Source organism: Chiroxiphia lanceolata, chromosome 17, assembly GCF_009829145.1.
Source record: "Chiroxiphia lanceolata isolate bChiLan1 chromosome 17, bChiLan1.pri, whole genome shotgun sequence".
Classification (NCBI taxonomy): domain Eukaryota; kingdom Metazoa; phylum Chordata; class Aves; order Passeriformes; family Pipridae; genus Chiroxiphia; species Chiroxiphia lanceolata.
Genome location: NC_045653.1, coordinates 1,601,069 through 1,628,856, shown reverse-complemented (window position 1 = coordinate 1,628,856; position 27,788 = coordinate 1,601,069). Strand labels below are relative to the sequence as shown.

Here is a 27,788-nt window from a genome sequence, read left to right as displayed (position 1 = left end):
TCTGTGTGGGCAGAGGGGAAGAGCAACTTTCTTGCAAGATTCAGCCCTGCAAATATTTCAATAGCCTGAGGAGCAGCTTTTCCCAGCTCCAATACAAGATGCACAGCATTGGCTTTTGCCTTGAGGACACTCCAGGGGGAGACATTAAACATTTTCAGCAGTTTAAGGATCACACAAAGGTGAACAAACCCATGGCAAACCCCAAAGCATCTCACTGTACAAAACAAGTCAGGCCACAGTCAGATCTTTAATAAAAGCACTTTGAGTCAGTGACAAACATGATTCAGCAGACATGACAACTCAGAAAAGTCACGGCGGGAGCAGTGTGCTGCTGGTGTTTGCAGAGGATCCAACAAGGGCCCTAAACCCAATCATCCCCTCAGAGGCTTCTCAGCCCTTCACCACATACCAGAAGGTTGCTAAAAAAGTCTCTCTTGCCTCACCCTCCTCAAGGTTAGTACAGAAGAAGCACAGAAGGGTCTTTGTTCTGACCAAAACTGAGAGAGTAAATTAACCCAGAAGAAACCTCCTACTCAGAGATTAGAGCTGGAGTTTAAGTTGATTTTATAGGAGGGAGACCAAACAACCAGTTTCACAATAAGCACTTCAGCTAGGGCAGTTGTAGAGAGGGGCCTGACACCGCCAGTCTCCCAACAGGATCCATCTGACTGCAGCAGGGCAGAGAGCACCAACCTGCAGGAACCGTTCCCCACCACAGTGATGAGTCTGTTCAAAGCTGCCAGCCACCTGTATGACCAGACAGCACATTTCCATTTAGCCATCTTCTGTCCTGCTCCCCTTACTGGGACATCAGAAGCCAATAAAAGGTGCATAGGACCCTAAGTGACCAATTCTACTTGCAGGAGTCAGTGATCCTCCTCCACTACCAAGGCCCTGGAGCTCCCCTGGCAAGGGGTTGTGCAGCACTGAGAGGAGGATGGCAAAGGGCTTGTCCTCAGATGCCCAGCACACACAAGAGCTTTGGAAGGTTGTATCCCTGCACTTTGGTCTTTGGGTAGTGCCACCTGCTCAGTATCTGTAGTGGTCTGGCTTGAAGGGCCCGTCCCTCGACAAGCCCAGGTATTTGGCCTGTTTGTCACTCAGCTTCGTCAGCTTCACACTCAGCTTGTCCAGGTGAGCAGCAGCCACAGCTTCATCCAGCTGCAAAACAACACACAGGGACAAGAACATCAGTGGAACACAGTCCTATTAGTCCAGAAACTCACAGGTCAACAGTGAGAAGTGAGTCTGTGGAAACCAATAACAGTTCTAATGGGGACTCAACAACACAGCTGTTCTCCTGCCAACATCCCTGCTCTGAGCACAGAGCTGCATTCACATGCAAGAGCCCTGTGCTTTAGAGGGAAATCAAATTAAGCTTAAGTGAGACACAAAACTTTATATAATCATGCCCATTTCAATCTCACACGTTCACATCCATCCAACAAGCAAAGAACAGAGATCCAACTATTTGGAGACAAGAATATGCAATTTGGTAGAATAATAAAGGTCCAGTCGTGTGTCCTCTACACATGGACATACCATCATGGACTATCATCTTACAAAAGTATTAATAATACTGGAAAAAAATGCATTTCCTTTCCAAATATACCACCTTAGGGGCACACGTATTAGAAATCCATTCCAGAATCACTAATTCAGCAATACTTGTATCTGTTGGCATTGTCTTCATGAAGAATAAAGCCAAGGTGGCCTGAAGGACACAGGGTTAGAAATGTTGATGAAATTTCTTTATCCCAGGTGTCTGGCAGATGTGCAAACTCAAGAGATTGAAAAATGGGTACAGTTAGAAGACAGGTAAGTGCTCCAGGAGCAGAAGAGTCAGAAAACAAACAGTAGGATGGCAAAGGAGCTGCTGTGTCAGAGGGGATGTACAGCCACAGAGAATCTTCAAAGGTACAAAGGACAGCCCAAGTAGGGATCAGGTGCCGCTGAGTTACAACAGGAGGACGAGCTGGATCATTTGTAATTCCTGCAAAACACAATCAGTGCTAAGGAAACAGATGAAAGTTTAAACCCCAGCAGCATGGAAGAGGTTGGTGGCATTTCCCCCATATCAGTTAAATAGATGTGAAAGATGGCAACGTATCTGAAGGGCAGTAAATCAACAAAGCAATCAAGGGCCAAACCTTCAGCTTGTGGGAACCAGCATGGCCTAAATGATTCAATAACTAGTCCTAGGGACTGTGGTAACAAGCCACTACTCTGAAGTAATCCCACTGCAGTGAACCAGGTAAAAAGCTGCATCTGCTCAGAGTACAGTTCACTGCAGCTCAACCTGCTCCTAATGGGAAATGTGGAACTGCCAGAACTGCTGAGAACCAGCACAGCCAAAGGAGGGCAAGACAAAATCAGAAATGTAAGATGCAGTGGTTGAAGAATGTGGAAGGGAACCATCATGAAATCCACCAACCACCACTTAAGATTTGGGAAAACCACGAAAGAAAGAAAAGCTAACTGGAAGGACTGTGTTTAGAAGGGAAACAACTATTTAAGCTTAGCAGATCCTGCCAGAATGCCACAAAAAAAAAGGAGGGTTAAAAATTGGGTCTGGTTGAGTAGACTGATACATGAAGCTCTCATAGGTGTATTTCTAGCAAATTTAAGACAGCTTACACCCACTTGAAAAGGAACTGAGTCACTGACAATTCCCAGATAAGGTTTTCAAGCTGCACCAGAGACCAGCTGTTTCACAGCTGCTTCAGCCTGGAGGCTTTGAGACTTAGATAAAGACATAAATTTAATTGAAGGTAAGCTGACATTCTCACCTTAAAAATCAAAGCTGAGCAGGACGGATTTGGTGTCAGGAAAATGGAAACAACCATTTGCCTTCATTTCCAGGAACAGACGTTGCAGAAACGTGTGCACGTTTGTAGGAGCTGATTAAAGCAATGTTCTTGCAGTCAAAGAAAGTGCAATGTAAGGCACTTGGTAATTCTTAAGTTTTACATTTGGACCTCAAAGCAACTACACAAAAAAAGGAAAGGCATTAGCCCAGAAAATTATCAGAGAAAGCTCTTTGTTGGTTCTGATGAGGGAACTGCTTTATTCTTTGAGCAAAGCCCTCTGTGAGGCACAGAGGGTCATGAGTGTATGAACGTGAGAAGATCACTGCTATATGCTCCACTAACATGCACCTTTAACTGCTCTGGGCATCACCTCTCCCTCCCAGCTCAAGTATGCTTACTAAAAATAGTTATTCAGAAAGAGGATGAAGCCACATCTTATTAGCAACACTGGGCTATCATTTTCAAGGGAACTGTCAACAAAACTGTTCCTTTGAAGAAAATTATGTGCCAGGTTGCTGATCCACTCCTACACTGCATTTCTGGTATGCTTTGCTTGATCCTTAATGAATGGGCTTGGAAGCTTAAGTCCTTCAGCAAACACCTAATCAGTAAGCCCAAACATACAAATTCTACTTCCCAAATGGAAAGTATTTTCACATTTACTCTCACATCTGGTGGTACTCCAAAGGCAGTGGGACTTAACTCTAGCATCTTTTTCCATGACCATCTCAAATTCTCGGGTTTGTTCTGGAAAATTAAAACCAGGTTACTTTTCTAAAAGGAATTTGTGAGTTATGATATGATCCAGATTTTTCCAAGAACAAAGAATACAGAGATAAGTTTAAAGAGAAACATGAGGGAATCTGTCACAAATATTTTGTGAAGCTTTTAGGACCGGACTGTGATAAGCTCTCTCAGGTGCAAATGGGACCCAGACTATCAACCAAGCAAAAGCAATTTAGTGTCACTCCAGCTTCAGCTCTGCCCCACTACACTTTGCAGCTGGACAGGCATGTGAAGGCTTGCTGTGAATGCTGACAATCAGCAGAAGGAACAAGATGGAACAATCAGAAGGACCAAGTTGGTTGGGAGAAGCTCCCTGAGTACCCTGAGACAGGGCTTCCCAGTACCTCAGGGAAGAGTCAAAAAGTGACTGGGTGCCCCTATCACAGGTCAGGCAAGTCCCAGTTCTGCATACCAGGTCAGCCCCAAAACACAGCCCACTGCAGAGTCAGCATGCCCAAAGCATCCTCTGAGCAACAGAAGCTCCTTGCAACAACAACATTCAGCAGAAAATCAGACTCAAGCACAAACAAGACACGTCTGAACGACCACATCTGAATTTGGCTTCCTCGCAAGCACCTCTGGCTGTTCCAACTCACCTTCTTTGGCAGGAAGTGGACCCCAACAGTGTATTTGTCACTGTGTGTCCACAGCTCGATCTGTGCCAGCACCTGGTTGGTGAAGGAGTTGCTCATGACGAAGCTGGGGTGGCCCATGGCACAGCCCAGGTTGACCAGGCGGCCCTCGGCCAGCAGGATGATGTGCCGGCCGTTCCTCAGCGTGTATCGATCCACCTGCAGAGGGACAGCAGAGCCCTGTCAGGACACACAGCACGGACACCTGCACGGCCTGGGGGCCACCTTCCCACAGCACAGCTCAGCACTGGGCTTGCAAGACACTTTAGTTACAACTGGGACATCTCCTCCCTCAATTCCAGGCAGCATTGGCCAAGCCTGGAGCTCTCCTGGACTTTCCAGCACGTCAGTTTTGGCATCGGCTTCATATTTAACCAGCTATCCAAGTCTTCTGGCTTTTCCACATTGTGTTGCCCCAGCCAGCTGTAAAACCCAGTTCAGATGTGCCCAGTGGTGCCAGCTGGGGTGGAGACACAGGGCAAAAGGAAGCCCTGCGTGCAGCAGTCCAGAGCCTCTGAATTTCAGCCAGGGGAAGAGGCAGAGTTCTCACCCTGCTGGAGGTCCCCTGGAACTTCCTCCACCTCCATAAGGCCAATACACACAATCAACTGCCATCCTGGCTTCTGGTACCGCCCTTTGCTCCTGGGGGACCAAAGGCATGGTCCTCTCCAGGCTGCCCTGGGGACAGCAGGACTCTGCACACACAGTCAGGTCTCAGGGGGGCTAAGGAGGCACGTCTGTGTGACAGTCCCACACCAACATGTCACTTGACGTGTGCCTCAGCTGTCTGGGCCAGACCAGGCACCTGCAAAGGTGAAGTTAACTCTGCTTCTCCTTTATACCTCTCACAGCTCTTCTCCCCCGTGCTTTCACCCTGTAGGAGGTCGCAATATTAAAGTAACTAATGAAACAACGATATGGCCTATAAGTCACAAGAATATTCGGTATTAACTGGTATTTATTGCTCATGTCACATCAAGCACTTGGAAATAGAGTGCTTTGAAAATACTTGAAAGATAATCAAAGACCAACTTTTGACAAAACCTAATGCTTCAGACCATTTATCTTCTGCTGGCACAGCACAGCAGCTGCAAAATGCCTAAAAGGGTCTCTCCCCACAGCTGTATTTATACTTTAGAGACTAAAAGTTATTTACTATTAAGCTAAACACAGCATTTTCAATTTTATCCTTAAAGCTCTGACCTGTAAGTCAGAAGCCACATGGGATGAAGCTTTAATTGTAACAACACCAGCTTCTGAAAAACCATCTTTGTGCAGGATTTTAGCAGAGATGTCAAGAACAAATCGATAAAAAACACATAGTTTTAGAACAGGTATTTTGCCTTCAGAGCAGGTCTGTGCCCCAGCTATGCTTCGATCCCAGCACTATTTTCTGTTTCTTGGGTTCACATACCAGATTATTGTGATTTCAGCACAACACAGGCAGGCAGTAACCACTTCAAACAGCAACCCTAAAAAAGTCTTAATTAGTCCTGCCCAAAAGCAAACAGCAAGGCAGGGTAAGAATGATCCCCCCTGAGCAGTTATAGTTATTATGGATGCTAATTCTCCAGTGTGGACCAGCAGTGACAGTGCTCAGTCCACCCAAAAAAATAACATCAGGAGATTCTGGGAGGAATCAATGAAATGAAGAGGGAAGAACACTAAAACCCCTGAGAACAGCTACAATATTACCTATACCAAACATTATATTTACAGATTCAACTAGTACAAGGTAGTTAAGCAGTTAAGTAGCATTTCAGTTTTGAAGTCTGAATTGGGTGGCTTAAGGTGTCAAAATCTTATATCCATGTAATATCCACACAACTTGCCCCTGGACAGCTGCTGGATTGTGCATGGACCACATACCTTCAGCAACCTCTGACAGGAACCACTCAGTGCACAGGGTAACAGAAAAAAAGCAAATTAATGCCTTTACACAGAGGTAGTGGCACCAGAAGAGACTCAAGTCAGTACTGTGGAAACACATCTCTCACACAGGTACATAATAGGCTGACTCGTAAGCCCAAAAAATTGCTACAGAAGTAGAATTGAAGTTATCCAAGCAGTAAGTTCCTCTCCATATTTATTCAAACACCTTTAGCTTGCTCTGGACTTTCTGGTTGCTTTGCACTTCCCCTCCACTCCATGAAACAAGAATTATTTATTTACAGAGCCAAAGTTCACTGACCTTGACCTTTCCCTCTCCTCTGGAGTTGAGCTTGTGCTACAGGTCAGTCCCTAATTTCCAAACACAGCTGAGCAGCCCTTAACTGTCCTTTGAAAAGCAATACGAGTCAAATGGCACAATAAGTTGTTTTTTCTGTCTCAAACACTGAACATCTCTCACACCAGATCACCGTTTGTAAATGGAGACCATGTGGTACTGAAACCACCATGCTGGACACGTTCTTGGCTACTCTGAACCTGCAGCTGAAGTCCAACAACCCTCAGCTCCAGCATTAATCCCCTAATCAAGACACAGCTGTCTCCATAGAAGTGAGGGATTTTTGCTCTTGTACTACATTCCCCTCTGCTACAGGATATGGAAAAGAAGCTGCCAGGTCTTGGTAAAAATGAGAGTATTTAGAGAGTTAGTACTTGGCATTATATAGGATATTTCACCCAGAACCCTGATGGGAATGTGTTATCCTTAAAATAAGTGCAAGATTTTACACTTTAAAGAGAAGACTGACCTCCCCCTGAGGTGTTCAAAAGACAGGGGACAACGCGACCGTGGAAGTGGCCCTTTAATAAATCTGAGCAACAAAAGGGAGAAATGAGCAATGGCCTAAGTGCCAAACCAGTAATTTCCTTCCCAGAGTTCAGTGTGAAAGCAATTCTAGCAATTATTGCAATGGTCTCAACACATGTACAGGGTGAGGGACAGAAGCTGCAGAACCTCCCTCCTGGAAGCCTGTTTCTAAACCCAAAGTTAAAGCATGTCCTGGAAGAGTGAAGCAGTTGCAGCAAATTCCTACTCAACACCTCTTGTTTCCAGCACAGAGTTTGGGGGCCTAAAGTCACGTTTTGCCTCCCAGTCCTGCCTTTCCCCCCCTTCTGAAATGAGGAAGGTTTTAGGATGTGTATTAGCCCCCTGCTGTTCAACTGCCCAGTCAAAAGGGCAATCAAGCACAGAGAAGGGAAATTCCGAATAATGAAGCTCTTTGACAAAACTTGTTCATGTAACACCTGCTCAGCAGGTGCTTCCCCACCTTGTCTTGCAGGTCTGAAGTCTTTAGGGACAAGAAATCCAGACACAAAGTGGAGCACAGGGGGATGCCACTACCACAGTGTAACATTAAGTATTATAAATAAATACAGCATTAAATGCAACAGTGCAACTGGAGACTCAAAACAGTTACCAGTGCTCCAGATTCACTGCTAGGAGTCAAAACTAACCTGAGCCAGAATCAACTGTCATTGGGGTAGGCAATGTACACATGTCCAGGCCATCCTCATCTCAGAACAGCTCCAAGTATGTGGAATGGCCAGGGAAGAGCAGATTTACCTCTAGGCACATCCCATCTCCAGTGGGAAGCAGTAGGTGAGTAAGGAGAAGTACCAGAGCCCAAGGGTACAGTGTTATTTTCCCCAGTAAATCCTCTCAGCTCCAGCTCCCTGTGCATCAAGCAGAGACAGAGATGGTCCACCCAGGGCTGGCAGAGGCACCTTTGTCAAAGCTCAACTAAGGAATTCCAGGCAAACACACTTGTGGCAGCCCCAGCATGCTGGGAGCTGTGGGCTGTGAGCAGGGATCTCCTCTGCATCATTGATCACCTCCTTGTGACAGCAGCAGTTTAGAACAGAGGGTCAGGGCAGGATTTCTTCATCTCTAATCCTCATGGACAACCTCGACCCCAATTCCATCTTTTTTGAAAGGTAATTTTTTTTAACTGGAAATTTGTTACAGTTTTTGTACCTGGGACTCCACTGCACCCAATCCACGGGGGACAGACTGGCTCCTCAATGCAGAGCACATAAAGCAAAAGGGATCACTGCCTCTGTGCATGTATGGTACCATATTAACATCTAATTAAACATTCAACCACGTTTATTTCTTTAAGCAGCCCCAGTTTTAGTTTTAAAACAACTTGAGCTACCAGAAAGCACCTGTGGGCTCCTCTGGGGCAAGAGCTGCTGAGCACAGTCAGCTCCACACTACGGGCATGAGCAAGAACAAACTTGAACAGTGAGAACCTGAGGGCGTAACTTCAGACCTGGCTGAGGGCATGTAGAGTGTCCCAGGATACTGAAAAGCCTCTCAGAACTGCTTAGTAAGAGTCTGATGGGGGTGGCTAAAAAGCCACAGGGGAGTTAAGAAAACTGGAAGGGCAGATTGAGATCTAAGAGGTAAGTTTGGGTGTGGGCTTTTAAAAAGTAGAAAACCTGTCCCACAATCCTGCTATCAGCAAGCACACTGACTCTTCAAAAGGTCACCACAAGTCCCATGCCAAGTCAGGTAAAGCCTGGTTTGCTTTACATGATGGTCTCTCCTCAATGCTGGTGTTACAAAACAGTTTTGATCTAGTTTAGTTTTGTTTCTCTGCTTTAGGACACACAGTTGGAAAGCTGAAATTTTTATCTCCCTGTTTTCCTTGTGTAGCTACAGCCACAGTTTAAAGTAAACACATGCCAGCTGAGCAAGGATAAAACATCTCCCCTGCTCTGCCTACGCATTCTGGGCTGCACAGGTTTCCAAAATGAAGCCACTGAGTCCAGAAGAGAAGTCTGAGTCTGGCAGAGCTCCAGAAAAGCTTTCCTGAGGCTTGAATGCCAAAGTAAAAAAAAAAAAATGCTTTGAAAACAAAGAGGTGTGAATATTTTCAAACCTTGACACAATCCCAAAGGACATCCCCTCAGGACCAAGACTGTTCTGGTGCAGAGCAGTACTTGAGCAAGCAGCTTCCCAAGAGGAAAGTCAGATCAGCCACAGGGCAATCAGTTCTAAGCTTTTATAGGGTCTCTGATGGTCTGCTCTGCATTCATCACCTAACTGGCTTACTGAGCTCAGGGCTATCAAAGCAAGCACATGTGCATACCTCCTCACCACTCCCCAAACATCAAAGCTCACTTCCCTCGATGCAATTAATTGTCTACACAATCACCACTCAGGGGTTGGCTCCTTCTGCCAAGGAAGTAGGAGCACATAAAGATGCATCCACAGCAGGCACCTCTCCCCAGAGACCACCCTGAACACTTGGGCACTGGATGGAACCAGACACCGAGCAGCTACTGCTCCTTTCTAGGAGGAGAGGTTGACAAGGGCTGTCTCACCTGAGGTTTAACATTCACTGCCTCCACTGCATTGTCATTCAGCCACTTTGCATCAACTTCCACATCAAAATGGCCAATATTACACACTATGGCATCATCCTTCATCTGCTCAAAGTGCCTGCAAAAGAAAAACAGTCGTATCAGAAGTTAACACACAAAAAACGTGTCCTCCTCCTCCAGCAGCAGCAGATGCTCTGGTCCATAGCTCTGCTCAGTGCCTGGATCACTGACTGCATTTGACTCTCATAATGTGTGGGTCTGGGAAGTCTATTGGAGAAAATCCTCAAGCTTCTAGGGAAGGACACTTCCCAAGGATGTAATAACTTACATTTTCCCCAGTATGGAAAATAATACTATTTTGTTTAATTGGTCAAAACAAATACCTGCAGTTATTCTCCTTCCTACACAGAACTCATTTTCTCCATGACTTTGAGGTTTCCAGCAGTTTTTCATCTCTAGGGACTAATGGCCTTATCTCCTCCCACCTAATCTGATCTTCCATTACATATACAATCCCCATGGCAAAGAAAGGAAGGAGTTTGTGTGGAGTTGGGGCTATAAACTGAGATCCAAGAAGCAGTAACAAAACACTGCAGAGTAGTTCATTGAGAACAGGATGGTTTCAAGGTTATGTGTACTTACAGATGGAACTACTTTCAACCTGTACCTGCCTCCTCTTCTGTTCACATTTATCTGACCTAACATAAAATTTAGCCCCGATGTTCTCATTCTCCAAAAGTCTCTATCTATCCCTCTTGTTTCTCCTGCCATAAGACAGGAACAATTGCAGTGGTGCAACATCCAACAGAACTGAAAGACCAAAGGCCCAATTTCTCACTAAATTCATGCTAAATTCTGATGTCCAGAAGTGAGACTGTGTGCTCACCCTCACCATACTGCTGACATGTTATGATTACATTAAAAAGACCTCAAATCTAACTGTACAGGTATGCTTTCACCAAGTGGCTTGACCATACCTGCCCTGTACAATGTCAGTGCAGCCTGTGGTGGTGACGAAGATGTTGCCCTCTTTGCAGGCCTCCTCCATGGTTGTAACTTCATAACCTGAGATGAGAAAAAGTTATTTCTTTACCCAACAACCAGCATTTATTAACAAGTGGAATACAATCCTGGAAGTACAAAAGTACAGAGAAAGAATGAGTAAAAAGTCTTATTTACGAGCAAAAACAGCTGATCTATGGATGATGCAAAGTAGTGGCATATTTGTCTTGCTGAATACCAAAGTATCATGAAAATATCCATCCCTCACCTTTTCCAACCTGTAGAACTATACATTCAGCATCTTATGTCCACAGGGCTGATATCTGGCACAGCATACAGACTGGATTCAGGGGTGAAGTTTGCAAAGCAAAGTGCACCCACAGCACCTGCAGGTTCTGCTCAGGTATGAACAGAAATGGGATAATGGGATAAACTGTACTAAGAAGGCCAGTTACATGAGGCATCCACAGAAGTGAAGGAGCACAGCTGGAAAGGCAGGGAGCGTGGCATTGCCCTCCACAAACATCTACTGAGGGGAAGGCCTGGAGCTTTAATGTGGAGATATTCCAGCAAAGTCTAATCCCACACTGGACACTGGAACTGCCCAAACTGAGGATAATAAACCCCCTCAAAACCAGGCTTAGAGCATTATGAAATGGGGCCTTACCCCACTATGGTCTGAATCCTTAACTCCAACCACATCTGCAAGGCCTCTAGTAATAAACTCCTCCCTTAACTGCCAGGAAAGAATTCCTACACTCAGAATGGATTCAACTCTACCTCAGTAGAGGCAGGGCTGAAGCCTTCTCGGCCGACTCTCATTTATTGCTCCACAGGCAGAGATGCCCACCAGATGCCCTAATTCCTGCCCTCCTGCAGCCCTCACCTTCCATGGCTGCCTGGAGGGCGTTGATGGGGTCGATCTCGGTGATGATGACTCTGGCCCCGAAGCTCCGCAGGGCCTGGGCACAGCCCTTGCCCACGTCCCCATAACCTGCCACCACTGCCACCTTGCCAGCAATCATCACATCTGTAGCACGCTTGATGCCATCGATGAGGGACTCTCTGCAGCCATAAAGGTTGTCAAACTTGCTCTGAGGAAGAAAAAGGAGCAGTTTCAGAACAGAGCAGGCACTCAAGTGAAATTTCCTTACAGAAAGAAAATGGACTTATGTGCAAGGAGGCTGAGAGTCAGTTAAATATTTTAACCACCATGAGGGATGGGAAGAAGGTAACCTGGTTTGACAGTTTTATTTATCCAGTTTCAATCTGTGGAGTTATACCAGACACAGGCCTTGACACGTCCCTGGTAAAAAGCATTTCACAAATACATCCTGTCTACTGAGCAGGGCCTGGACATGTTAGAAACTTGTAACTGGTAACCCGAATTTATCAAGTAAAAGCACAAGCACTTCTCGTACACAGAGGTAGGTCTGAGTGCCCTAACCACATGTTCACCAGTTCTCTGCTGCTGTTTATCAGACAGTGAACTGAACCAAGTGCCACGGGCAGGCAAAACACACCAGCAGATCACCTCAACTTTGCAAGAATGCACCTTGCAGAGCAGCAACCTGCCCACATAAATCACAAGAAACGGGTTCCTGCAGCCCAAGAAGATCAAAATTACATCTTCCCCTGTGAAGAGCTGACAAAGAACACTGTCAAGGCCTCACTATTGCTCAGATTTCAGAAAATCCAGCAAGTATCCATTCACAATACTGGTCACTGCAATCAGGAACCCCTGGATTGCATCTCCTAATGCCCCATTGCACAACATCCTCCTGCTGCAACACTATCACATGAGATTAACAGCCAGACCCTCATATTAAAATTGCCCTGCTAAGTCAGATGTCAAACACTGCTTCACCACTTGAACACCTTCCTAAACCCAGAAACACACATTGCTGTACTATTTTTGTGATGTTCCTTCTCCTTGGGCCTTTTGTTTTGACCAGGAGGAAGAGCTGTACAAAAAGATTTCATTATCTGGAGAGTTACAGAAGCCAAGAATTTTTAAAATTCTGGCTACTAATGTTCACCATTCACAGGAAAATTCTGGTCTCAAAGCCTGCCTGGGCCTTCTACAGCCTTAGGGCACCAATCCTTTTTACTTAACACTGTCTGCTATAGGCAATCTTAAGATTAAATACCTAGAGGTAGCAACCTGGTCTCGTGGAAGGTGTCCCTGTCCATGGCAGAGGGTTGGAACAAAATGAGCTTTAAAGTCCCTTCCAACCCCAACCATTCTGAGGCTCTCTGTGAGCGGGGGAACTGCTCTATCAAATGGGACCTCCCTTGCAGCTGGTGCCACATCAGGTGATGTTACAGTTTGGTTTTCCCTCTACAGCTTACAACTGTAAAGTCTTCGTAATAAAAAATAAATGCAAACTCCACATTTAAAACCATTGCTGCTCCTCCTCCGATGTGTTATCTGAGTAAGGAACAGCAGCAGGTCACTCCCAGCCTCAGGAGCTGGCCAAGGACTAGTGCAAAACAACTTATACCTCAGATCCAGGAAGTTCCTGACTCAGTGTCTCTAAGTTTTATCACTGGCACATCTGCCATTAATATTTCAAGAAAACCTGTGTTACTGATCCTTCAAACTCCAAAGCTAGTGCCAGCTGGCAATTTTCTTTCCCACTGCCCTATCAGATTTTCCTTGCAGTATAAACCTTCTTATGGAGGAAAACAGCATGGTCAGATCCGATTCCTCATCACTGACTGCAGTCCAGGTGTCCGTGCATTCCCATGCTGGATGCAGACATCTGTCCCCCCAAAAATACATTTGAGTGGCAGAAGGGAGGAACAGAACTGGCTGCTGCCTGCCTTCTCTCTCCAAATACTAGCACAGGAACCTGGCACCAACTGCCAAAAACTGGGAGAGCAGAATGTCAGCTCAGTTGCACATCCTCCCAGAGGTCTGCAACTGTGGTTAGTACAAGTCTTGTACGATATAAACACCAAACAGTACTTGAAAATAAGTACTTTTTTGGCACTGGAATAAAGTGAGCTCAACCCAAATCCACTCAACAGGCTTTTATAGGAACATCTGGATTTCCAAATCTACTAAACAGCATTAATAGTTATTATGCAAGAGGTACAAATCTAGGCGAAAAGGATGTCAAAGAAATAAGCTTCTTCCAAGATCAACTGGATTCCAGCCCACTAGCTAGGAAATAAAAGTGTTGGATGCATCTTAGTGACCAGAAAGGAGATGCTCTCCAGACAGCACTGCAGGGAAGGCAAGTCAAGCAGGTCATGAGAACTGCCAGGCCCAACAGGAAAATGTTCACATCAGAACTCAAAATAGATTCAGCAACTGGATTGAAAACCATCGAGATGCATAAACCTCAAATACACCTGAAATTCCCACTGTAATTCACCTGCAGCCAAAGAGCACCAGCACCCTTTAAACAGCACTCCACCTCATCCTGGATTCACCAGGATTTATCCTGGGGAGCAGTAACAAAGCTAAACAAGGGATAAACACCTCCTGCCCTGTCCTTGGAACTGCTGCTCACAGAGATCAGCCAGAGGCTGAGCAACCAACCTGTATCAGCCACAAGCTCATGCAGGTCACACTCTCTTTTCCAGCTGGTACCTGACATTGGAATGGGCTGCCCAGGGAGGGGGTGGAGTCACTGTCCCTGGAGGTGTTTAAGGAAAGACTGGACATGGCACTCAGTGCCACGGTCTAGTTGACAAGGTGGTGTTGGGTCATAGGTTGGACTCGATGATCTCAGAGGTCTTTTCCAACCTAATTCATTCCGTAATTCTGTATTCAAGACTGGGGACAGGCTCCTTGCCCCAGGAGCCACGATTCCCAAAGGGGTTTTCACATTATTAGAAAGTAGAAGAATGTCCTTATGTGCAAAAGAGCCCTTTATGTTCTGAAAACAGGGCATTTACAATGGCATGTCCCACTAGAGACATCATGGGCTCACTTCAAGGATAAGGTGGGAATTTGCTCAGTACCAGGTCAAGAATAACCCAGGATGAGAAGGAAGACTTGCATGGGAATGACAACATCCCAACCCCAAGCTGGTCAGAGAGCAGAAGAGGGCAGAAGGCTCCATCTGCATCACCTTGGTGACAGAGTCGTTAACGTTGATTGCTGGCACCTTCAGGGTCCCATTGGCCTTCATCTTGTACAGGTTGTGAACTCCAGTGGTTGTCTCTTCTGAAATACCTCTGATTCCTGTGGAGAGAGTAAAAGGATTCACCTTAGCTGGAGTTAATGCTGCTGCAAACCAGCACATACCAGTGCTGGGAGCATCCTCCAGAGGTCTGAAGTTAAACAAATCCTTGGCAGGGAGCAGGGAAGAGATGAAAACCCTAATTTGGATCCTCAAACAATAGTTTGGAGCTTCAAGTTTCTTCCCCCACAAGGCAATTAAAAAACAGCAGGACAAAATACTCTTTGAAAAAAAAGAAAGGGACCAGCTCTTGATCAAGGAACCAGAAAGATTCCCCACTCTAATCTATTTTCTCACTAAATAGTCCTCTGCAAAAAGGATAAGATATTCACCTCAGTGATGTTTTTCCAGCATAGTCCATTCTAGAGTGGTTTGAAAGATGATACCCAGTCAACCACACTTAAAACTAAAGCACTTGGATCAATTGGGGGGAAAAAAAAAAAAAAATCAAATACACAGCTCACCATTCCCAATCCTCCTGTTGTAATCTCCTTCAGCTCTGCTTAAACAGCCAACACCCCCCAAATCTGGATACTCACTAATCTGGAGCTGATTGAGATTCACAAGAAAAGAGGAGCTATGAAACCTAAGAATAAGAAGTTCTACCCATACCAGGAATCTCTGCAGAGGAGACACTGCCCCCTCCAGGCAAGCAGCCTCTCCCACTGACCTCATGGAATAAAACTGACAGGATGCTCATCAGGAAAATAATTTTACAGCCATTTTGATAGAAAAACACTAAGAAATAAACAACATTCATGAACTGTTCTAGTCATGTCCTTTTAACTGGTGAAGCAGGTGACAGCCCAGGCTATGTCATGTGAGTGCACATGGACAGACACAAATATTGTCCCTTTTCATGTCATTTTTCTTAATTTGTCTCCTTCACTATATAACACGTAATTACTCACGGTTCCTACACTCATCTTTTTTTCACCCACAGCCTTCCTAGTACTTCAAAAAGGTGAGTACTACCCTTTAAATGTCACAAGTAACAGCAGGGAAGCCAAAGGACTTGCCTGAGATCACTAGGCAGCAGCACTGGCAGAGCTTCTTGCCCACAGCCCAGCCCACACACCTCAACAGCCAATATCACTTTAGAGAGGGAACTAACAACAACAACCCCCCAGCAAAATCCCCCAAAATTATTAATGTAGTTTGTTAATTCGGAGTACAGAGGAGAAGTGTCCCAGTGTCACCACCTCCCCACCCACCAAGACCCATGAGAAATTTATAGGACAGGGTGACTGGACAATCCCCTCTCTGAACAGCACAAGAACAGCCATCACTGCTGGGAGCAACAGCACCAGCACAGCCCCAAGGCAGAGACAAAGGCAGCAAGATCACATGTGGATGTGGCACTTGGGGACACGGGTTAGCACTGGGCTTGGCAGCGCTGGGGGAACAGCTGGACTCGATCTTAAAGGTCTTTTCCAACCTAAAGGATTTTGTGGTTGGCCCCTCCAGCTGGGCAGCTGGTTTTGCCCCCAGAGGACAAAGAAGTCAGCCAGCCCAGGGGCCTGCAGGCTCCAGGGAGGTTCCTTGAGGACCCTGCAAGAACACCACAGGCTTGCAAGGAAGGCCAGAGGATGTGTTTCTGAGCCACAAACCTCTGCACCCTCCAGCACCCAGGGGTGCTGTGCCTCCCAGCCAGGAGAAGGCAGGAGGAAGGGGAAGGCAGGAAGGGTGCTTTGCCCCAACCCTTTGGGATTCATCTGCTTGGCTGGAACAGTCATGGATGGCAACAGCTGCCAAGAGCCCAGGGCACCCCCAGTAAGGGGTAGCAGGGCAAAAGGGAGGGAAGGGGAATCCCAAGTTTCTCTCAGTCCCTGATCTCCAGCACAGCAGTGCCCTCCACTGCCCCTCCCCAGTCCCAGCCCAGCCCAGCGGTGCCTCCACAGCCCCCCAGCACAACACCCTCTCCCAGGGCAGTCACACACAGCTGCTGAGTCTGGTCCAAACCCACCCCCCTCTGTTTAAAAAAAAAAAAAAAATCCAGCTGTGAGCTGGTCCAAGCCCAGGGGAGCAACACAAACCAAGAGCACCTTCGGGCCAAGCCTCTGAGTGCAATTCAACGTGGTTTTCACACCAGATTTTGGACAGATGCCTCAGTGGAGCCTGAGAGGGAGCCATGAGACCTCCACATGGCTCCCCAGCCCAGCAGGCAGAGACACCAGCACTCCATGGCACAGACACCAGCACTCCATGGCACAGAAAGGAAAAGAGACCAATGCCACTAGAAGGGGAGAGCTTGATTTGCCTGGAGAAGACGACGACTCCAGGGAGGTGTCACCACAGGCTTTCAGTACTTGAAGTGGGCTTGTAAAATGGGGACAGACTGTTTAGCAGGGCCTGTTGCAACAGGACAAGGGGGAGTGGTTTTAAACTGAAGGAGGATTGATTCAGACTAGATACAGGGCAGATGTTTTGGTTTTTTTTTTTTACAATGAGGGTGATGAGACACTGGCACAGGTTGCTCAGAGCTGGTGGATGCCCCATCCCTGGGACCATTCAAGGGGATCTGAGCAACGTGAGCTGAAGGTGTCCCTGCACATTGCAGGGGGGTTGGACAAGATGGCCTTTTAAAGGTCCCTCCCAACCCACACCATTCTGTGATGAGGCCAACTGATCCCCAACCCGTGTCTCACCACAGAGCCCCAGACAACCCCACTCCCCTGATGGTCACCTGCCCAGGGAATGCATCCAGGCTTTGGCATATTCAGGGCTTCCTTGGAGGGGACAGGACAGTTTAAAGAACATTGCCTCATGCACAGTGAAATGGAACATCTGTAGTAAGCCTCCCAAAAGCATGGATGTTCTAGTGCAACTGCCTGGATTAAGTACATCCATCCCCTCGTGAAGGAAATCTGTGGGAGGTCATGGCAGGAACCTCTAGTTCAGACCTGCCTTCTCTCCTAGTCTGGCAGCTGGAAGACACACTCTTCATCCTTCCAGAGCTCTCCAGATGACATTCCTGAGTTGAGCACACTAACTTTAAGAAGCACTAAGCAAACCTCCCATCTTGTATGCCAGCAGCTTCCCCTCTCTGAAGGCCACCTGAACGCTGCCCCAGGTGACATTTATAGCTGCTCTAAACCACTCTGCAGCTGCTCCAAGCGCTGCCTGCACCTCTCATGCTCAAAGCCTGAGGGATTCAAGTGACTGGGGAACAGAGAAGGGCATTCAGCAAGGAAAAGGTTGGACTAAATTGGAAAGGCCTTGCTAAACACCCAGACCCACTTTGCTCCCCTGTACTTCTTACCTAAGAAATGAGCAAACATGAATCACTGCATCACAAATGATCCAGTCTTCTCCATCCTTTCTCAACAGTGGACTTTTGCACAGATGCCAGAGACCTCCCTTGCAAAAGCTCACATGACTTTTTCCTTTGTTCAGTGTTAGTTTTCTCCCTTCCCACCTTTATTTATCTTGCTGTTAAGGGAATTTAGTTGAATGGAATAAGCCAGGGGTAAAAAGGCCATTCTGCCCTCTAACAGCAGGCACCACTAAGGACAGGGAATGCTTGCTGAGCAGCTCCACAGGTATTTAACACATCTCCTTGCTGAAGGAGGCCTACTTGCAACTGTTATTTGCACACTAGGACTCAACTATTTAAATTAGAAGCAGTTGAAGCACAGAAGACAATTCCCTCTGAAATTAGCCCAGAAAATTTTTCCAGCCTTTAAACAGCACTTTGAGCTGCCTCATTCCCAAATGTCTCCTGTGCTCACAATCAACACACTTGACACACACTGTACATGCTCTGCTGATGTTACTCTTGTTCTACCTCTCACCAAAGAGGTCAAATATCCCCACAAGCCCTTAGGATATATTAGCCTCTATCATCTTGAAGATACATAAAAATGGATGCTACACAGCTCCACAGACTTTGCACCAGAGGGCTCAGGACAGAGCTCAGATAAATGAGATCAAGACTCTACTCAGTGGGTCCCATTCTGGAAGTTTTGCTGTTTCCAAGGAGCAATGGACTGGTAGGTAAAACAGATCTAGTCTGTCACCCTCTACAGAGATCAGTCTTAACTTACTGAACTGCTGCAAGGAGGCTTTTTAACTACAGCCAGTGCAGATGGCCACACACTTTGGTAAGGGAAATGTTGACTTGTATGACATCCTGCCTCCACTCTTTGAAAACCCAGAGGAAGAGCCATTCCTATGAATTTAGGAAGTAAACCCAGGCAGTAGGGATGTTTTTATCAGAGGCAGATGGAGATGGATGCCAAGACACGAGACAATTCAGCAGCCATTGCCCTACTACACCGTATTATGCTGGTCCCTTCCACACCAGGAGCACAAAGACAAGCACAAAGGAGCAGAGGGCTGGAGGGGAGAAAAGTAGAAAGCAAGAGGGCTGGAAGGGTGAAAGCAGCTCAGCTCAAGGACCCCTGGGAACAGAGACACCAACAGAGGCACTACATGGGCATGGCAGGGAAACAACCCTGCAAAACAGAGTGGGAACATAGAAAATGCCTTTTTTGGCCTCTTACAGTGCCAGGAAGACAGAGAGGCATGATCAGTTGTGGTATTCTGTGGCATCAAAAATATCAGAAAAGCAAGAGGTCATGAACATCAGACAGGGGAAACCCAGGAAGCACAAGAGCTTCAATGGAAGAGAGAGGAGCCCAGCACAGCTGAGCAAAAACCAATGAAAACCTCTCATAAAAGTCTAAATAACACAAAGATGCTGACTGTTGGATTACAAATGGCATCAGGCTGAGGATGAAGGAGAAAGTGAGGCCTGTCAGAGGGAGAGTTTCCCCTCTTCCTAGTGTTCCTACCCCCACGAGCACATGGATGGGGAGCAGAGCCTCAGACTCCTCTCACACAGCCCTACCCACAGCCTGCCCCCTTCAGATTTTTTCCCCACATCTTCCTCCTAAAGCAGAGTAAGAGTCAGAGAAGAGCTGACCCAGGGGACTTCTACAGCAACCTCAGCTCTACAGACAAGAACATGAGCACACCCCACTGTATCACCACTCAATTTTCTTCACTCCCAGATGCCTTTAGCAACACTGGGCACCCATGGCTTGCTGCAACACAGGGGATGGACACTGGGCTAAGGAGAGCCTGTCACACTTGCCAGGCACAGATCAGCCTGGTCATGACAAATTCCCTTCACATAAATCTTTTACATAAACATGTTCTAGCAACAACAGCCTGTTCTCAGTTTTACTAACTTGCACTGAAGGAAAGTCAAAGCAAGAGTCCCAACCCTGGCTCCACCAGCATCTTCACTGTCAAACTGGGTGAATTAATGCCTTACAGTATTTAAGGCAGAAAACTGTTCCCTTTCTAAGAAAGGCTACAGGTTGTCATGACTTCATCCAGAGCTGCACCAAGAGGAAGGGGAAGAAATGCATTAAAGATATTAACTGCAAACAGACACTGAGCAATCACAGAATGCAGCCCTCTACCAGGAAGCTTTCAGCAAGACAGTAGAACCACTGGTCAGTCTCGGGCAAAGGGCACTGTGAAGGATGGCCAGGACAGGTCACTGGACCTTATGTACCACAGAGCAGAGATGGAAACAGCTCCTGCAGGTAAGAGATTCTGGTCTTGGGCTGTAAGCAATTTTCCCAGCCTGTTTGCACATGCCTGTCCCTCTTCCCCCACTCCTTTTCCACCAGCAGGGAATTCCTACAGAAACACTCCCAAACAGCCTCCCAGGTAGAGCTGTCCCTGACAAAACAAAACACAATCACCTTTCAGGAGCTGTGGGTACTTGGTATGAACCAGGTTGGTAAGATCTCCACCATCATCCAGGATCATGTTGAGGGGCTGCCCATCCTTGAAATACAGGGTCTGCTCGATGCACCACAAATATTCCTCGTCGGTCTCCCCTTTCCAGGCAAACACTACATGGGAACAAACACACCATTAGCCAGTTTCTTACTCAGCATGTAGTGAAGCAGCCAAAGAAACATTTCATCAGCAGCTCTCAGTAGCAGCCAACAGATAGATGATTATCTGTGCCTGCAGGCCAGAAAAGACATTTGTACTGAAAAAAAATCTCAGAATGAGCAAATATTAAATCACTTTGCCTCTTGTTCCAGGACACAAACATGGTCAAAATTTTGAGACTTCATTGCTCTCATTCTTCTTCCAGGTTAAGAGAGAGAAGGCAAAGTACACTAAAGCAGATTCACATCCACAACACCTCACTGGCTCCTCTAATACATCCTACGCTACCAGGAATTAGAAATAGCCACTGGACATATTGGTACAGACAAATGAAAACACAACTACAGCAGTTTCTAGCACAGCAGAAAAAAGGGACCAGACTACAGCATGAGTTGAGCAGCAGAATATAAACTCTTCAGCAACTTTGAGTTTAAATTCTATTCTGTAGCACAGCACTAAAATCCAAGCTGAGGTGCCTCATCTGCTCTGCACATCCAGCCCCAGCAAGGTGCTGCAACCACTGGCATGTTGTGTCTAGCAGGATTTGTCTTTCCAGGCATTTGTACTGGCTTCATGCTATACCTGACCCTCAGTGGCACTCAACCACTCAAACATATATTAGGCACATTATTTACACCCCTCAACATTTGGCTGAATCATCCTGGTTTCACTTTTTACACAGAAAACTAACCTTGAGGCATGAAGAGCCAATCATGCAACTGCCCTTTCTGAAGAAATGTGCATCATTATCTCATACTGTATCCAAAGGACCAGCATTCCTCCAAGGTCTCAAATTCAGGATGTGAAGTGCAATATTAACAAAAAGAGCAAGTTCCACAAAATGAGGACACCAAGGGCAGAGGTCAAACACTCAGACAAACACTCCACCTGTAAAGGGCTCTTCAGTGGAGTTTTGGGTTTTGAGAACAGTGAGGAAAACAATAACCTAACACCTAGAGAGTGCCCCCTGGCCCTTTGACATCCCATGCCAGAGGCAGGCAGAGGCAATGCCTGAAGCTGGCAATGCCAAGGGAGCTGATGAAGGGACCACTTTGTTGCCCTAGAACACACCACAGAGGAGGAAAGACTTGTGGCAATAGTTAATTATAACAGAAATGAGAGACACCTCCCAAAGCAGAGAACCAGGCTGCCAGAAATCAGATTTAGCCTCTGCCAACACCTGGGCTCAGGTATTGCAGTTCCCAGCACACAGCCATGAGAATTTCATGTCCTGAAGCTGAGCAACACAGCAGACAGCTTAATGTATTTATACTGATCCCTGAGGAACTGCTCTTCATTGGAAGGTGACAGTAACAAGACAGCAGCATCCTGATACACCCACTTCAGAGATACCAGGCAGGAACACAGCTGGGCCAGCTCTAGCCCAAAAATACCTTGGGTATTGCCCCTGGCACTGTAAAGGGTATATGGCAGTTCACTTTCCTTCCCCAGCCCCTGTTCAGCATAGAACTTGCTGGAAAAGAACAAAACACTTCCAACTACACACACCTACACACCAATCCATTTATTTAATCACCAGCCCATTCAATCATCTTAATGAGCAGGCTTAGAGATGTAAGATACAGGCAGGCACTGCCACAGCCTTTGTGAGGAGTGCTGTGCACAGGCTGATGCAACACAGCCTGAATCGAGTGTCCCGAATGCTTCGGATGGGTTATATCTATCCTGAAGCTTGTTTGGAAGAGCTTGATATGTACACAGTTGGATTTAGCAGGAACAGATAGTACAGCCCAACTCAGAGTCAAACTAGAACATGGATAACTTACCAGGGACACCAGCTTTTGCAATAGCAGCTGCAGCGTGGTCCTGCGTGGAGAAAATGTTGCAGCTTGACCATTGTACCTGGAAAACAACCCAAGTTTTGTTTGCTGAACAAAGTTCTGAGATATCAGGCACTCTCTACCACGCACAGGAGTTAGAAAGGGAGCAAGAGCAGAAAGAAATTAGTGCAGATTCCTGCCCTTCTCAGTAGCTCTGTGAAATTAAGGTGAAAACTAAGTGTGTGACTAAGCCAGGGAAAATAATGTCACTTAGGCAGAGAACATAAGGGAGCTTTAGCTGTGCCACTTATTCAGCCATCTCCTTGCTCATGAGTGCTTCTCTCAGACAGCCAGAGCATACTTCAGCTACAGATCTTCAGGAGTGCACAGCAGAGTGGGTTTGGAAAGTTTTGGTCACTAAAGGTCAGATTTTCAGAACAGCCCCATAGCAAGTGTCCACTGAGGAACATGGACATGCAGCAACACACCTGCTGGCACTGACAACAGTCAGAAATGCAGCTGAAACACTACACTCAATCAACAGGCATTCTCCAAGGTTATGCTCACCCACCTCCCACTCTGTGCTCCAGTCATGGAAGCTTTTCCAGCTGAGCTAAGTGTATTCCACAGATTTCTTAACTAGGCTCAGGTACCTGGAAAAGCAACAGCATGCTGCTGAATTGCACTGAAAAGGATCTGCACACTTACTGCAGCTCCAACCACCACATCCCAGAGCCACAGACACTTCCCACTCTGCTCCCCAGAGGGCTGACTGGCAGGTATTTCATGTTCATTGGCTGCAGACCTCGAGGAGAGGGGGCAATAAGGCACAATCCTTCAGCCTGTTTGCAGACACACCCCCCACTTTATCAAGCAATGACATTTCAAAGTAAGGGCTGCAGTAGGACCCACCTCACCTGAGCCTACACAACCAACCCTTGCCAGCGAAAACACACTGGGAAAGAGCACAGGAAAACTGAAACCATGACCTTAAGCACTGCATCTCCTCGCCTGGGTTTTTATAAGCTCCCCCCATATCAATACAGATGACATCAGGAAGCATCAGGACATTCAAAGTATACAGAACACCTATATATTGCTACCCTTCAAGCTTGATACAGACACAGGCCACTTCAACTCTGCACCCCCAGATCTGTAACACCAGACCCTTGAATAACTGGCACACTTGATGGGCTTGGAGCCACTGGTTATGAAGAGGATGAATTTTTATTATAAATTCAGAATTTACACTCTTGAGGCACAGATTATTTATTCTGTCTTTGTTAACCCAGCCAAAAAAGTGACACAAGGTTACTGCACAGCAGTGAGCTACATCCTCATTATGTAGGGTATGATTTCATCAGCTTCATTCCTCCCTCCCTGGCACCACAGTTCTGGTAGAATACATGAACCAGGGCTGAATCCTAACTCAAGTCAAAGCCTAAACAAATAGAGAGCATCACAACAAGGAGCTAACACAGCACCACACACCTTAAAGGCACAACCACAACACGCTTAGAGGAACCAAATCCCTGCAGGCACCTCCCTGAATGACTCATGAACCCCATAGGACACTGATTTGGGGCTGTGCTCAGACTAAAGCAGCTTGGCAATGCTGAACTAAGCACACAGCTGCCTAGGTCAGCCATGCTGGGATAGAGCAACCAACAGGAGCAGCAAGGAGCTTCCCAAATTTCAGTGGCTACTGCTCTCTTTCAAATCCTGTGAAAGGACAAGAATTTCATACACAGAGTAGCTGGAACAAAGCCAAGACTGTACCTCCACAAAGCTCCCTTCAGCACTGCACTACTTGCAACCACAGAACAGCTCTGACCAGGCTGAGGAACACCTGCACAGCAGCTTGTACCTTTCCAAGGCTAACCCGGCACAGTGTCCACACCTACTGCTTCCTCCTCTTTTTGAGCCAATGCCACAGGTGGTACAGAGGAAACTTCCTCTTCTCCCAGTGCCTTTTAATCAGCATTGACACTGCTCAGTTCTGGACCATTCCCAGGGAGGGATCCCATATAGGGTACCTCTGGGCAGCCTGAGTTCAGGCAGCTAAACTTCAGAAAGAAGGAATTTCAGATCACACACAAATTTAACAATCCATCAAAGTTCCACCAGCTCCCTGCTCAGCACACAAGCAGTGCTCAGATGCCTGGCTCTCTTCAGCCCTGTACAGTGAACACTCAGCTGTGAGGTCTGGACTTCATTCAGCAAGTCAGGCATGGGACACGTCTGTAAATGGCTTTTAGTATCTCAGTCTTTAACATGGACCAGAGTAACTGGTGCAGAGTCACATGTGCACCAAATTCAAAGTCAGTGAGTCCCCAGCCCTCAATCCCTGAGCCACACTGCATCCCTGTTGTTTTCCTGCACAGCTCAAGGGCAGCATGAGCTCTCAGAGAGCTTCATTAAATTCTGCTGACTTTACCAGGGCACAGTGTGGTTCTTAATACAGGCTAATCTGTGGTGGGGGCAGTGGCTCGAGCCAGCAGCAGCACTGCGTGCCCCAGCACAGCAGGGCTGTGTGGGAGCACTGTGGGCACTGCCTGGGGCACTGCACACACAGCTGATGGAGCTGCTGCAGCCACCCACCCACCCAGCCAGCCCAAAACAGGCACTCAGAGGTGCAGCTTGTTCAGGGGGGCACCACACGCCAGAGGTGCACAGAGCACACACAACAAGCTTTGTGCTTAAGGAGAGAAGACATAATCCATCCACTCGAGACTGCAGCCTCTTCCAAAAAATACAGCCAGGATTCCCGAAGGTGTTACACAAGCAGGAGCAGTGACCCCGGCAGGGCATTACCCAGCAGCTGAAGGGGAGGCTCAGCACTTTACCTCAGCCCCCAGGGCGATGAGGGTCTCGATGAGCACTGCTGTCTGCACCGTCATGTGGAGGCAGCCGGCGATGCGGGCGCCCTTCAGGGGCCGGGACCCAGAGTACATCTCCCTCATCTTCATCAGCCCTGGCATCTCATTCTCTGCAATCTCGATGGCCTTGCGACCCCAGCCTGCAAGGCTGATGTCAGCTGCAAGAGAAGCAGGACAGCTGTCAGAGTTTAAATAGCTGAGACCTTGGGATCCATTCACACACTTGTGGGGAGGCACTGGCTGCAACACCTGAGCACCCAGCAACAGCTGGGAGGCAGAGCTGGGGGAAAACTAGACCCTATTGCAGCCACTCCCTCCTTTTCTACTATTGTAAAAGGCTTTCAAATGAGTTTAGACCAAAGCTAAGAGCCCCTCTGGGAAAAAGCATGCTGCATGAGCATATTAATCAGCTGTGATCTAGCGCCCAGACATCCTGAGGCCCATTAATTCAGTAAGCCACAGCCTTAAGCACTTAAAGACACTGCCCAAGTGTCCAACACTTCCTATAGAGAACGACTTCCACAGTAATGACCTGCATGTGGGGAGGGGCTGCCCGTATGGCAGAATGCTCCCTGAGAATGCACCAGGAGCTGTGGTTCCTGGGGGAACCTTCCCCCTCCTCAAAGCAAAGCTGTAGGTCCTACCCCCTTGGATGCACAGAAATTATTTTAAGGCCATGTAACTACCTTAGTTACCAGTCTTCTACTACAAATCCTTTTTACAAAGGTAGAAATTCAGCAAAAAAATGAAGAGAGGCTTCTAACAGGCTACTGCACTCACCATGTCTGATCCCAGCTTTAAAAACACAGGGGTCAAACAGGTAATGCCCAGGTGCATCAAGCCACTGTCCCTCTTACTCAGTTTGCTCTTTCAGAGATTTCAGAAGATTCCACTTAGGCCATGGTCAGATGCTTTTCTTTCACCTACCTCGTGAACAGGGGCCGTTTAAAGCACTGGGGAACACCAGGACTCCGAGTCAGACTGGTGGGTTTAACACAGACAGGCTAATTGCATTTTGCTGCAGGATGAAGCCTGGGGCCACTGAAGCTATTGCACGTGTTAGAGCTGACTGTACAACAACCAGGGCCTGAAAACTGCCTGAAAACAGGCAAGCGAAGGACCATGGAAACAAACACATCAAGAGGAGGTTGAATCTTACCCCTTTAAGGGCTCGGCAGCTTTACCAGGGCTGCTTAAAAGATATCCCGCAGTATTTTGGGTTCAGAGCCTCCAGGGTAAATTATTTATGAATTTGAGCCTTAGAGACGAGCGTTCTTCTCTCTGAAATCAGCCTCCAAGGGACATCCAATTCTTTATAAAAATCGGGGTTCTTTGTGAGTCTCAGCTCCACAAAAACACCCGCCAAAACCTCCAGGGCACGTGAATCACAGGTCCCGGGCCGGGAAACACTTTCACATTCGCAGCAAAGCCCGTTCCCGCCAAGGGCTCCAGCGGCGGGGCAGGGCCGGGGCTGCGGGGCAGGAGAGCGGCACCACGGCGGGGGAAACCCCTCCGGGCACCCCACGAGCCGCCCTTTCCCCGCGGCCGCTGCCCCAGCGCAGGGGGGGCTCGGGCCCGGCTCCCCCGCGGGCAGGACCCGCCGGCCGCGGCCGCCGAGGCCGCGTTCCCCGCCCCGGCCCGGGGGAGCCGCGCGGGGCCGGCCCGGGGCTCGCACTCACCCACTTTGTAGGGCAGCCGGTCCGACATGGTGGAGCTGCGGGGCCCGGCGGCGGCAGCAGGAGGAGAAGGAGGCGGCCCCGCGCCGGCTTTAAGTAGAGGCGGCGCCGCCTGCGTGAGGCGGGGTCGGGCCGCGCTTCCTCCGGGCCGCGGGCCCGCCTACCCCGGCATGGGCCGTGCCCTGAACCCGCCCCGGCCCCGCTGCGTGCCTCGGCCCCACAAACCGCCCTGTCACCGGAACAGGCACCCCATGGGCCGCCGCCCCAGCCCCACGGCGGGGCAGGCTCTGGCACTCGCTGCCACCCACCAGAGCCAGGCCAAGCCAGGACCCTGTGTATAAATATATAAATATATAAATAATATATAAATATGTAAGTAATACATAAATATATAAATATATAACTAATATATAAATATATACATATATAAATATATAAATATATAAATATATAAATATATAAATATATAAATATATAAATATATAAATATATAAATATATAAATATCTGCAGGGACAGGTCAGAGGATGACCTAGGCTCTGCTCATGGGGCCCAGAATCAGGACAAGAGGTCATGGGCAGAATCTGATGCCCAGGAAGTTCCACCTGAATATGGGGAAGATTTTCTTTCCTGTGCAGTGAACAGAGACCAGAGAGGGTGTGGAGTTTCCCTCACTGGAGATATTCCAGAACTCTCTGGACACAATCCTGTGTTATGTGCTCTGAGATAACTGGAGCAGGAGCAGGGACCAGATGCCCCACTGTGGTCCCTTCCAACCTGACCCGTTCTGGGATTCTGGGATTCTGTGGCTGGAGCCACACGAGACCGCAG

At 47.5% G+C, this 27,788-nt stretch overlaps 1 protein-coding gene across 1 annotated transcript; it reads right to left on the bottom strand.

The window, feature by feature from the left end:
- Positions 1 to 228: 228 nt before the first annotated feature.
- AHCY (adenosylhomocysteinase) lies at positions 229 to 27,083 on the bottom strand. Its single transcript, XM_032704703.1, has 10 exons — positions 26,962 to 27,083; positions 25,250 to 25,440; positions 22,410 to 22,485; positions 20,424 to 20,576; positions 14,593 to 14,705; positions 11,394 to 11,601; positions 10,483 to 10,570; positions 9,506 to 9,623; positions 4,193 to 4,387; positions 229 to 1,161 (listed from the first exon to the last, which is right to left on the bottom strand). Exons 1-10 carry the CDS (start codon positions 26,987 to 26,989, stop codon positions 1,030 to 1,032), a joined length of 1,302 nt encoding a protein of 433 aa, XP_032560594.1. The 5' UTR covers positions 26,990 to 27,083; the 3' UTR covers positions 229 to 1,029.
- Positions 27,084 to 27,788: the final 705 nt, after the last annotated feature.